This window comes from Gorilla gorilla, chromosome 9, assembly GCF_029281585.2.
Source record: "Gorilla gorilla gorilla isolate KB3781 chromosome 9, NHGRI_mGorGor1-v2.1_pri, whole genome shotgun sequence".
NCBI lineage: Eukaryota > Metazoa > Chordata > Mammalia > Primates > Hominidae > Gorilla > Gorilla gorilla.
The window spans coordinates 132,594,122-132,607,030 of NC_073233.2; the positions used below are offsets into that span (position 1 = coordinate 132,594,122).

Consider the following 12,909-nt stretch of genomic DNA (forward strand, 5'->3'; position numbering starts at 1 on the left):
AGAAATGAATTGAGGTAATGGTCTAGTTCTATACAGGTTTACATCTTAAATTTAATATTTCTCAAAGGAATGATTAAAAGGCAAGAAAACAGGCCGGGCTCAGTAGCTCAGGCCTGTAATCCCAGCACTTTGGGAGGCCAAGGCAGGTGCATCATCTGAGGTCAAGAGTTCGAGACCAACCTGGCCAACATGGCGAAACCCTGTCTGTACTAAAAATACAAAAATTAGCCAGGCATAGTGGCAGATGCCTGTAATCCCAGCTACCTGGGAGGCTGAGGGAGGAGAATCGCTTGAACCCGGGAGGTGGAGGTTGCAGTGAGCTGAGATTGCACCATTGCACCCCAGCCTGGGCAACAAGAGAGAAACTCCGTCTCAAAAAAGAAAAAAAAAAAAAAAAAGCAAGAAAATAAAAATCAACTTGAGAAGAAACTCAGTTTTGGAGAAAGTGCTAGAGAAAACAATACTCCTTCTAAGTTCTTAACCTATATAGAATACATTAGCACCAATCAATAACTACCAATTTAATCAATAGCTTATCTCTTAAGATTGTTAAGTCAAATTAATGAATTCATTCAAAGCACTTAGAACATATCTTGGCTCATGGTACTCACTAAATAGAAACAGCCCTGCTTCTCCTTGTTGCCCCCTTATTCCTCCTTCTTTTCCTTCTTCATCACCAACACTGTGTATTATTGCTGAGACTCTGCAAATTACCTGTAACACAGTCATCTGCATGTTACTCTGCCCACTACAGAGCCAGACATCTCCAAACAGGACATCATGAACTCTCAGGGTGAAGTTTATTTTCTCCAAAGTCTGTTGTGCCATCACTTCGAAAGGTCCTCCAGGCTTCATAGGATCCAGTACCACCATCCAGGTATCAGAGTGAGCTGAAATAGTAACAGGACTCCAAGGAATTAATCAATCAATTAAAGTGAAATCAAAGCCCAATTGTACTCATTTGTGGCTATTCCCAGCCTCTGTAATAAACTGAATTCAAAGCTATGAAGATTGGCCAAATTTCAGATAAGAGGATAGAACTAACACGAGCAGCAGCATTTTTATCTTTAATCTGTACCAATCCCTCCTTACTTTTAACTGAAGCATTTACAAAAAAAGTAAGTTACCCAGTTATAATCCTAAATGAGGATAGACAAAAATACACACAGATTAAAATTCAAGAGTTTAATAGAAAACATAAAAGAGAAATTCTTATTATACTATCCAGCTGTCAAAATTAACATTAATTTCATCTTATAGTGCCCCAAACTAACTTGCAATTACTCAATCGAATGTGACCACAGGGTATAGAAAATCAATGATAATCTGGAACTTCCCCTGGCTTGACAGTATCACCCTTGCCTTCACTCCCCGTCTCCTCCTGCGTTGCTAACAAGGATTAACACTACCAGTGGTCTGGGTTTTCCTAACAGCAAACTGTTGAGTGGAGAAACCGACACATCAAAAAGTAGTGGGAGGCATATAAATTAATCTCTCTGTGAAAAAGATATTCCAATTTGCCCAATTAATTATTTTCACAGACTTATTTACAAGACTTAAGGCTTTGGGACTCAATTAGGGAGATGAGAAGCTGTCTGAGACCCTATTTCAGAAATTCATAGCATATTCCCTAGAACCACCTCATCACCCTCCTACCTCTCATCACTCACCAGACCACCCCTGCCAACAACATACTTAGAAGCTTCAGAAAAATATCTTCAAAATGGCAAAAATTATGCCAAGGAGAACCAAGCAACATGAACAAAGTTGATAAAGCAAGCATGGGAAAATAGAAAAAAAATGAGAAATTAACATTTTAAAATAAATACTCTTGGCATTATGCCAAAGAATATGAACTGATTTATAATTCATACCCATCAGATCAATGTAAATTCAAAGGGAAAGAATGATAAGAACTGGAAATGGAGCATCCTAAAATGATTACATCCAATCTATGGGAAATAATAATTCTAAAAATACTATCCAAGCGCCTACTATGTGCTAGACACTGCAAAGTTCTTTCTAATCAGCAAGAGCTAAGCAGAAGCATGAGATGTCCTAATGTACAACAGGTGACTAATAAAAACTCAATTCAAAAAGGATTTCTCAGAGTCCTGGGGAAAATGTCCAAAAGCCCCAAGACATCAGAGGAAGGGTGCATGCTTGCTCCTCTTAAAAGCATAAGCAAACAGCTTGCTACTCCCATCCCTAAGAGGTTAATTAAATCTAAGACCAAATGTTCAGTATTGCTTTTATACCATCAGTAGCCACACGTCAACGTATTAAATGTATAATTCACCTAAACCAGAAAAATCACTGTTTTGGAAACAGTGGGCAGCTAGGACAGATTGTGTCGCACAGGTGTGATGTGTTCCATATGGCTCACACTTCTGAGCAGGCAGACACTCCAATCTGTCCCAACTCCAGGCTTGCCAAGGTCTTTCCAGGCTTCCTGCACTGACACATCTTACTGGAGCTCTGTCCTTCTGCCACCAACGTTATTTACTTATGGTGGTGAGGTCGACTTTCAGAAAACCAAGGACTATTTCTTAGCCTTCTATTGCTATACAATTTATTCCTATTCAGTGCTATTAACTGGGTATTTACACTTAGCCTCAATCCAGGCAACATGGCTGGTGAAGAAAACTACCTTCACCAGAGGTTCTAAAAAACTCTGCTACCCAGTAATAAAAAGATAATGCCAAACTATTTAGGCCAAACATAGCAATACCATCCTGCTACAGCCAGAGGATGCACTCCCTCTAGGGCCTAAGGAATCGAGAGAACTAGGCATCAAGACCCGAGCCTTATTCCCAAGAACTGCCTCCCAGAGAAACCTCCTTCCAACTTCCTCAAAGACCTCAGAAAACTTCCTTCTGTGCTAGTCCTCAAGATGTTAGTTTCTAGCTTTTTTTCCTTTCCTACTTGACAAAAGAAAAGTAAACTCTGGCAAGGCACAGTGGCTCATGCCTGTAATCCCAGCACTTTGGGAGGCCGAGGCAGGTGGTCACCTGAGGTCAGGAGTTTGAGAACAGCCTGGCCAACATGGTGAAACCCTGTCTCTACTAAAAACACAAAAATTAGCAGGGTGTGATGGCATATGCCTATAATCCCAGCTACTCGGGAGGCTGAGGCAGCAGAATCGCTTGAACCCAGGAGGTGGAGGTTGCAGTGAGCTGAGATTGCACCATTGCATTCCAGCCTGGGCAACAAGAGCAAAACTCCATCTCAAAAAAAAAAAAAAGTCATGTAAACTCTGACAATAACACAAGTGTTAAGAAGAGTTAACTTCCACGCAAGGCAGGGAAAACTTGATACACTCCAGAGAGGTTACTAATGGTTAAACCAACTCAGAGACAGTTCATTTAAAACAATAAGAATTGGCCGGGCGCAGTGGCTTGCGCCTGTAATCCCAGCTCTTTGGGAGGCCGAGGCAGGCAGATCATGAGGTCAAGAGATCGAGACCATCCTGGCTGACAAGGTGAAACCCTGTCTCTACTAAAAATACAAAAATTAGCTGGGCATGGTGGCGGCACCTGTAGTCCCAGCTACTCGGGAGGCTGAGGCAGGAGTATGGTGTGAACCCGGGAGGCGGACCTTGCAGTGAGCCGAGATTGTGCCACTGCACTCCAGCCTGGGCGACAGAGCGAGACTTTGTCTCAAAAATAAAATAAAATAAAATATAAAATAAATAAGGATTTACTCCTATGTAAGCATATACAAAGGACAGCAGCACCTGTGAAGACTGTTTCTTAGACCAAAAGCAAGGGTGGGATTAAAAAGGCAAAAGCCACCATGTTTCATAAGAACGGGCTAGTCCTTAGCTTATCCGTTCAGGACTGGTTGGTTGAAATGGAGCTCACCACAGGCCAATTAAGTCCAGTTAAGAGTCTTTAGAAACAGTGTTGACCCACGAAGTCCATAAGCTGGAGTCCAAATAATAAACTTGAGCCACTAACCACAAAGAGTTTACCATCCAGCTGCCTTTCTGCTGATCTAGATCAGCTTTCTGAACAAGTTGCTCTGCATCCCTCTTCTGGGCCCTAATCACTTGCTATTAGCTATTTCAGGCCAGGCCCAGGTTTCTGTAAATTCTCACTTTCAGTGCATTCAAATCTCTGCTTCCTCGCATTTTTTCTCGTACCACCTAGGAAGATGAATTTCCTTCCTTCATTATACAGCTACTTAGAGTGCTTAGTGTGCCAGGCACTCCATCAATTAAATGGTAGGAAGTAAACCCCACCCCTGGGTTACACTGACAAGACAGCCATGCAAATTGACTAGGGCTTTATGTTCTTATGTCTAGGGTTAGCATTTCTGGTAGCCTATTTCTTTCTTTTTTTTTTTTTTGAGACAGAGTCTCACTCTGTCACCAGGCTGGAGTGCAGTGGCGCGATCTTGGCTCACTGCAACCTCTGCCTCCCGGGTTCAAGCAATTCTCCTGCCTCAGCCTCCAAAGTAGCTGGGACTACAGGTGCACACCACGACGCTCAGCTAATTTTCTTTTTGTATTTTAGTAGAGACGAGGTTTCACCATGTTGGCCAGGATGGTCTCGATCTCCTGACCTCGTGATCCACCCACCTCAGTCTCCTGAAGTGCTGGGATTATAGGCATGAGCTACCACATCCGGCCTCTAGTGGCCTATTTCTTATTGTTGCTCTTCTTCTCACATTCCAGCCAAGGGCAGTGAAAAACTCTCTGTCTCCACCTTCTCTCCACCTCCCAATTAACTCCCACCTCAAAATGGGAAGAACAAGCAAACAATCAAAGGAAAAAATGGAAATAATTTGTCTAGAGACATAGTCATAAAGTGCTTTCTTGTTTTTTCTTCTTGCCATTCATATCAGATGTTCATTATTTTGTTCTATTATTGTGCCAAAATCTGATGCCAAGAAGAGAAAAAGGAAAATTATCCATGACCGTTCCCTTCCCGAGAAGAACAACCTAGAAATGAAAAAAGCACCTCTGTTCACTTCCCCCCCACCCCCACCCAACAGAACCCTAGTTCCTCACTAGCTGCAAAGTGGCTCAGTGGTTTGTGGAACTGGCTTGGAAGTCAAGAAGGCCTTACTGCCTACACTGCCCCTCACCAAACTACATTTATTCTGTTGTAACCTGAAGTTCATCTCCACCATCAAATATGAATGCAAAGGAAAAAAAGCTTAAGTGCTTTTGTATCAATAAAGCTGCTCATGCAAGTTACTTACACTATAGCCTGTGGTGGCAGACACAGCCTAAGGTGACACCCCGAAGTCACATGCTTGTGTGGCTGGCAGAATCTGTGACTGGCTTCCAACCAACAGAAAATGGCAAAGGCAATGAGATGTCACTCTTGTGATTAGATAATGTTATATGGAAAAGATGGGATTTTGCAGTTATGATTAAAGTCCCTAATCATTTCACTTTAAGTTAATAAAAGTTGAGATTTTCCTGGGTTGGCATACATAATAAGGTGAGCTCTTTCAAAGAAGATATAGAGGTCAGAGATCTGAGACAGCGGAGGTGCTGCCATGAGCTCAACACCTAAATGAATTCTGCCAGCAACGCAAGGGAGCTTGGAAACAGGTAACTCCCTACTCGCACCTCCAGGTGGGAACGCAGCCTGGCCTACACCTTGATTTCAGCCTTGTGAGACCCTCAATAGAGAATCCAGCGAAACCATGACCAGACTTCAGACCCGCAGAAATTGTGAGATAGTAAAAGCGTGTTGTTTTAAGCACCTAAGTTTGTGGCAATTTATTATGTAGCATAGAAAACTAGTATGCAAATTAGCCAGGCATGGTAGCAGGTGCCTGTAACCTCAGCTACTCAGGAGGCTGAGGCAGGAGGATCACTTGAACCTGGCAGGCAAAGGTTGCAGTGAACCGAGATCACACCTCTGCACTCCAGCCTGGGTGACAGAGCAAGACTCCATCTCAAAAGAAAAAAAGAGAAAAGAAAATTGGTATGCATGCCAACCAGGCGCAGGGAGGGTTTTAGGCTTCTGTATTATTTTAAGGTAGAGAAAATATATCTATTTACCTCAATCATGATGACAAAAATATAGACAGACACACCCTCATTTTATCACCTACATACACACACCCCTACCATGTATGTCAAAGTGAGAGGATATGCCTGGTTTTCCCTGCTCGCGTATTCCTTGTGTCTGAAAGAATCCTCTTACATCATTTGACAACATCGTTTGAACCAACCCAGTACCTGACCATGGTGCCAATCATCCCTCAGGTATTAATTTTCCCAGTGTCTAAGTGTCAGTCTGCTGGACAAAAACCTTTATGCTGTTATATCTTACTTTGTTCTGGGTACCTAGGGGACTATGGGTAAAAAGTTAAATATTACCAGAGGCAGACAAAGCAGCAAATTGAGGTAATGTGGCTGAAAATCTCAGAGTCCTCATTAAAATCTAAACCAGAAATCCACCCTCCGATATTCTCTGTGGTATCTCTTTTGAGAGACATTTTCTGCCTGTGAAATTTCTTACATGTCTACCTCCTTTACTCCAATTAACACTTCATCTATTTTGCTTCATGGGCAGAACAAAGCAAGATACCCATTGAAGCAGGTTTGCAGATCTCTCTAAACTCAAATACCTTCCCCTTTTCTACCAAGTAAATGTGGAAAGTCTAATAAATAGGTCCCCACCACCACCAATAACATCAACCTCTTTTCCTGTGAAATTATGATCAGTATCCATGAATCACTCAATTCTCTTAAGTTGCTGCTGGTTATTTTAACTTCAAATGAAGGATACATCCCTTTGCAGTGAGGCAGCTGGAGCATTACTTGAGCCTAAATTACTAAATGTGTAAGGATGGAATGGGGCAGTGAGTTCTTGAAAGATGGGCACTATTTGTATTCTTCTCTATACTTTCCTAGGGTTTCTGGCTCAGTGTTTTAGACATAGTAAGCCCTCACTTGGCTTTTATCAAATTAAACTCAAGATAAATGAGCAGCTTCACAATCACTGTAAAGGAAAAGGGAGGCTTCTCTCCTAATTATTACCTTTCATTCCACCTAGCCTCCTGCCTCATCTCTGCCCACCTCAAATATTAGTTCTGAAACAGGCATGAAGGGAGAAAAACTCTAAAAATAATGCACAAGGATTTTTTAAACGGAAATGCTATGTAATATTGTATGCTTTCTGTATGTATTTCTACAGCATTGTGTTATCTCTGTCACCTAAATATTATTGGCAACTTAGTTGTTAGCACCATGTAAATCCCACTTCTTATTTTTAAACCACAGCAGTTCTTGGATTTCTAAATCAGCATCATTTACTGAGAGTGCCATTATTTGTACACAATGCTCCTTATTTCTAAGGTGACCCAGCACAAACAGAAAGCACTGAGAGTCCCTTGAATCCTTCACTTTCAGGACATCCTGCAAGTCACTGACGGCATTTAGATCCAACAGAGAAGCATGTCTCAATCAGCTGAAGCTTCCCTTTCGGTCTTTTAGTTTACCCAACAACATTCTTACCTTAAAAAGTCTTAAAACCCAAGAATTAGAAGCACTTACCTTACATCAATGCCTGGCATATAGTATTTTTAAATGTTTGCTGAATGGAAATGAATTTTGAAGAGACTGCATCAGGGTCTGGATCACTCGGGATTGGATCATCAGTTTTGTATACTGATAAAACCAACCAGACAATCCTTGCTTTCGGGGGCCGGTACAATTCCCACAAGCATCCCTGTCACATATATATGCTAGCCATTGCTCAAACCACCAATTTGTACCTGAACTCCACCTCCACCTCTGAGCAGCCTCCTCATCTGTCTCATTCGCACCTCCACATCACGCAGCTATAGCGCTATCTGTAACATCCAGCCCTGAGCATGCCTTCCTTCATCCCATAACTTCTAGCTTTGCCTCCTCCACACCGGCTTCTACATCTTTATCTCTTCTAGACAGAGACTCACTCCTTTGTAATATCTCCCTGCTCATGAAAACTGCTAATTCTCACCTTCCTAAACATCCTCACAGCCACTCTATGAGGTCAAACCCTCATCATCTCTTGCTTGGATATCAGAGCAGCCTGCCCACCACCTCTACCTTACTGATCTCCAATCCATCTTCCACAGTGCTGCCACAGTGAACTTTCTAAAATATCTATCATATTATTTTGCTGTTTAAAAATCTGTCCATTTAGAATAAAACATACACTCCTTAGCAATGACAAACAAGCCTCCCTGTCTTTCCAACCTATCTCCTGTCATCTGCCCAGTCACACACCCCCAGTGTTCCAGACCAACCAACCTGCCTGGCATCTCTCCCATGGCCCAGGTACACTCAGGCCTCCATGCCTTTGCCAGGCTATTCTCACTATCCAGTGTGCCGTGCTCACCTCTCAAGATGAGCCTCAGACTACGTAATTATCCCTACTCTCTACGAAGCACTCCCATCGCACCTTGTTCTTCCTCACTGTGGCACTTATCACACTTAACGGTAACTGCTTACTATCTTCCTGTCTAACCTGCATGCCTCATTAAGGAAGAGGACATATGTGTTTTACTCATCACTGTATCACCAGTACCTAGCACAGTATCGGGCACATAGTAGGCTCTCAATAGATATTTGAATGACTGACTAAATAATAATAGTAATAGTTACAATCATGACTGCTAAAACTTACTCTGCACTTGTGTGCCAGGCACTGTTACAAGTCTTTACCAGTGTTAATTCATTTAATTCTCACAGTAATCCTGTAGGTATCATGACGATCTCCATTTTACATATAAACTGTGACATGGAGATGTTATATTACATGTCCAAGATTATTCAGCCATATAAATGACAGAATCAGGGCCTGAAAGCAGTGACTTCCAGAGCCTTAGACTACCAATATGAAGTCTTACATTCTTACATTATGGCACTCTCAGTAAATGATGCTGACTTAGAAATCCAAAGAACTGCTGGTTCTAATATATTGGTTTAAAAATAAGAAATGGGATTTACATAGTGCTAGTCTTGGGTTTTAAGACTTTTTAAGGTAAGAAGGTAAAAAGGTTGTTGGGCAAGGACTACCAGAGTTCTTACCCTCTCCTCCATACTGCCTCTCCTCTATATATGATTCAGCTCAAATATCATCTTCTGTGGAAACCTTCCCTTACCATCCAGTCTGAGTTCAATGTTTCTCCTCTGTACCCCAAGACACCCCCCACATGTACCTTCATCATAGCATTCATCACGCTGTCCTATATAACTTGGTATCTATTCCCATTATTCTGTAAGTTCCTTGAGAACAGGAACTTTGACTCAGTCTTATTTTTGTTTGTATCCTCAGTGCCTAAGCACATGGCAAATATTCAAATAACTTTTATGGATGAATGGACAGACGGATGTAGAGACAGATGGATGGATAACGTGAGCTACAGCATTAGCATTCATTTTCAGATAATCCAGCAGGTGGCAGAAGAGGGCAATAGCTGAACGGAAGATGGGCTGCCTTACCTTTCACACTGGTCACTTTCTTCATGATGGTTTCCTGACCTTGGCGCAGGGTCACAGTCACTGTGGCTCCAGGTGTACCGAAGCCCCATATCACTGCCCCAGCAGGCTCCTTCTGCAGCACCATATCATTATTGATGTATGAAGCAAAGTGAAAACCAATACCTAAAAAATTTAACAAACACTGAGGGAAGCATCATCAGAGAGATATAGCACCAACTGGATCAAGTGAAACAGCAAAGAACATACAGTCTTTATGCAAGAGAATTTTAACATACTAAGTCCCTTTAATCGTCTAAAACTGGCTCTTCTTCCTCCTCATTAGGCAAGCAACATAACAAGAACAGTTTCCAACAGTATGCATCATAGTACATGATGACCACTAAGGAAAATTCCCAGAGCCCAAGGCAACCAATGGACCATAGTCTTCTCTCTCCTTCAGAGCTCTTGATCTTTCTTTGCTCTTGGGCTTGGCCCTAACGCTGGGCTCTCTCCCGCAAAATCACTAAAATGCTCCTTTCATGCACCTATAGATGGTGTTTATGAGAAAAATAAACCACTTCCTTTCCCTACTTTCCATTACCACACCTGCTCCTAATGACTGGGAATAAAGCAGCATGCCTCTCTCCAAACAGCCTTCCCTAATCTTTTTCCCCTTCTCTATCTCCCCTTTTCTATGCCACTAATGCCAATTTCCTTCAAATAATGCCCCTTATCATGGTTTTTTGACAACCCAGTGTACTGCATCAAAAATTCTAAATAAGCCCTTATAAATATTCATGACAAGTCAGCTTCCTTCTCAGGTAAATTCAAATAAATCAAGACACATAAATAAGGTCAGTGAGAGATAGAAGGTCAACATGTCTGAACAAAGGTCTTCTGTCACAATTTTACCCATTCCACAAGCTAAATTATACTAAAAGGACAAGAGAAAACACACTAGAAACTGGATTCTATTCTAGAGAGTCACTAACAAGACTGAATAAGAACTCGCTTTAACGAGATCATTCCTATTTTTAACATCCAGCCTATATAAAAGTATTTTATTAATACAAACATCCATCCAAAATTATCTCAGCGTGTTCCTCATCAAAACTTAACAAGGAAAAAAATAAAACAAATTATATCCCAATTTGTCTGAATAAAACAGACCCCAAACTACCTAAAATAATTAACAAAATTTAGATCTTTTTAAGCATTTTAAACAAAAATGATAGGCAGAAAAGAGAATCAGAATTAACAAGGTTGACATTTTCCTCCCTGGAAGCTACAAATGATGAGGGCCCCTTCGGCTATACTTAACAGGGCAGCACAGCTAATGGAGTCGCCTACACAGCTCCGTGGCCTATTTATCCTGCTCTTGGAATAACAGCCCAGTCCCTAAAAATCCTCAGCGCTCTCTTATGAGCTAGTGTGATCAAGAAACCTACATGACAATGAAAGATCACCCAGAAGGCCTACTGGGCTGGAGATGCACGGTTACCATGAGCAAAATGCTCTAAGAAAAGAATACAACGCCCCAGAATTGCATAAGCAGGTTGGCAGCCTGCTGGGGGGAAGGGGGAGGCACATGTGTGGGAGGGCCTTGTCTTGGGTAGGTGCTTCATATGGAACCAAAAAAAGGAAAACCACAGACATAAATAAGAGCTAAGTAGAGAGAGGGTGGGGGTAGGGGAATGGCTGCAGCTTGCACATTTGTGTGCAGTCAGTAGCCCATAGGCTAGGGGAAATACCTTCCCAAGTCTGTCTGTTTTCACCAACATACACTTAGTGAACATCTTTGTGGATGACTCTGTGCTGGGCTAACGAGTTTTAGAGGTGGAAAGGATCTTCATAATCGTAGTATAAACATGCTACTTACTGATCAAGAAGTATAATCATATTACTGATCAAGAAACTGAGACCAAAGCAGATTAAACAATTTTTTAAAATAGCTTGCATGTTCATTAGTTAATTCAACAAATATTTATTGATGCCTACTATTTTAAGCATTGGGGATATAACGATGAAAAAATAATAATAATAATAGCAGGCAAAAATCCTTGCCCACAGGGAGCTTCCATTCTACTAGAGACTTTACCTGTGGCAGGCACAGTGCTAAACACACCACAAACATTAATGTCCTTTGGTCTCAAATCACATAGTTTATGACAAGTTAGAAAACAAGTCACTTGATTCCAAAGCTGAAATTCCCACTTTGCCGAAATTAGATACTTGTGGCAAATCAAAGAAAAAATCATATTCCTCATCTTTGTAAAGTTTAAATTCTAAGTTCATTAGAGTAGACAGTGGAACATCAAGGAATTGTGCAATGGACAAAAAAAAAGAGAGAGAGAATGAGAAAGAGAGCAACGCTGGTCATTCCTTGTGTCAAACACAAGACACCTACATTTACCATTTGATTTCTTGTTTGTTTGTTTTTTTGAGACAGAGTCTTGCTCTGTCACCCAGGCTGGAGTGCAGTGGTGCGATCTCAGCTCACTGCAACCTCCGCCTCTGGGGTTCAAGCGATTCTCCTGCCTCAGCCTCCCGAGTAGCTGAGATTACAGGCATGTGCCACCACACCTGGCTAATTTTTTTTTTTTATATATATATCTTTAGTAGAGACGGGGTTTCACTACGTTGGCCAGGCTGGTCTCGAACTCCTGACCTCATGATCTGCCCACCTTGGCCTCCCAAAGTGCTGGGATTACAAGCATGAGCCACCGCGCCCGGCCAATTTTTTTGTATTTTTAGTAGAGACGGGGTTTCGCCATGCTGGCCAGGCTGGTCTTGAACTCCTGACTTTTAAGTGATCCGCCCACCTCAGCTTCCCAAAGTGCTGGGATTAAAGGTGTGAGCCAACATTTGGATTTTTTAGGTCTTCAGTTTTTTCCTTCATTTGGGGCTGGAGTAGAAAAACAGGAATTAGTGTTATGGGGAAGAGAGTGCAGTGGTTGCCTCTGGTGAGGAGCTCCGGATGCACTGGCGAGGAGCACAATGGCAGGCTCAATAGACTGGCAATGTTCTAGTTCTTAAGTTGGGTGCTGCTCTCATGGGTGTTCATTTTATTGTGTCATTGTTACATATAATTTTGTACATCTCAAGCATTACATGGTAAACATGGGCACAGGGAGAATGACTTAAAGGAAAAACGTCAGGATATGCAACCAAGTAGAGTACTAATGAATGAAAAATGTGATCAATGTTAATGAAGGTGATGTAACAATAAGACCCAAAGGAGGAGATAAAATACTGACACTAAAATAAACAGCCTTTAACTGAAAACCTAATAAAATATCTTTTCCCCACCTCATAAGATGGATCTCAAAGGTCACTGAGTGGAGATAAGAGTCAGGAAATGGCATACAGAGTGCTAGCATTTTGCACTTTTGTTAGACTCTGAACAATCATTTATGGGCTGCAGTTTGTCTGAATCTAGGTACTTTTCCGGCTCTCAGGTAGAGCAGGAGTCA

General features: G+C 41.8%; 1 protein-coding gene across 1 annotated transcript in view; it reads right to left on the reverse strand.

Annotated features, from left to right (window-relative positions):
- The window catches only part of SIAE (sialic acid acetylesterase), a 38,074-nt gene that overhangs the window by 24,122 nt on the left and 1,043 nt on the right, over positions 1–12,909 (reverse strand). The window contains exons 2-3 of the mRNA XM_004052343.5: positions 9,458–9,619; positions 715–890 (exon numbers count right to left, since the gene is read on the reverse strand). Of these exons, the coding sequence (XP_004052391.4) occupies positions 715–890; positions 9,458–9,619 (338 nt within the window). The remainder of the gene's footprint in view (positions 1–714; positions 891–9,457; positions 9,620–12,909) is intronic.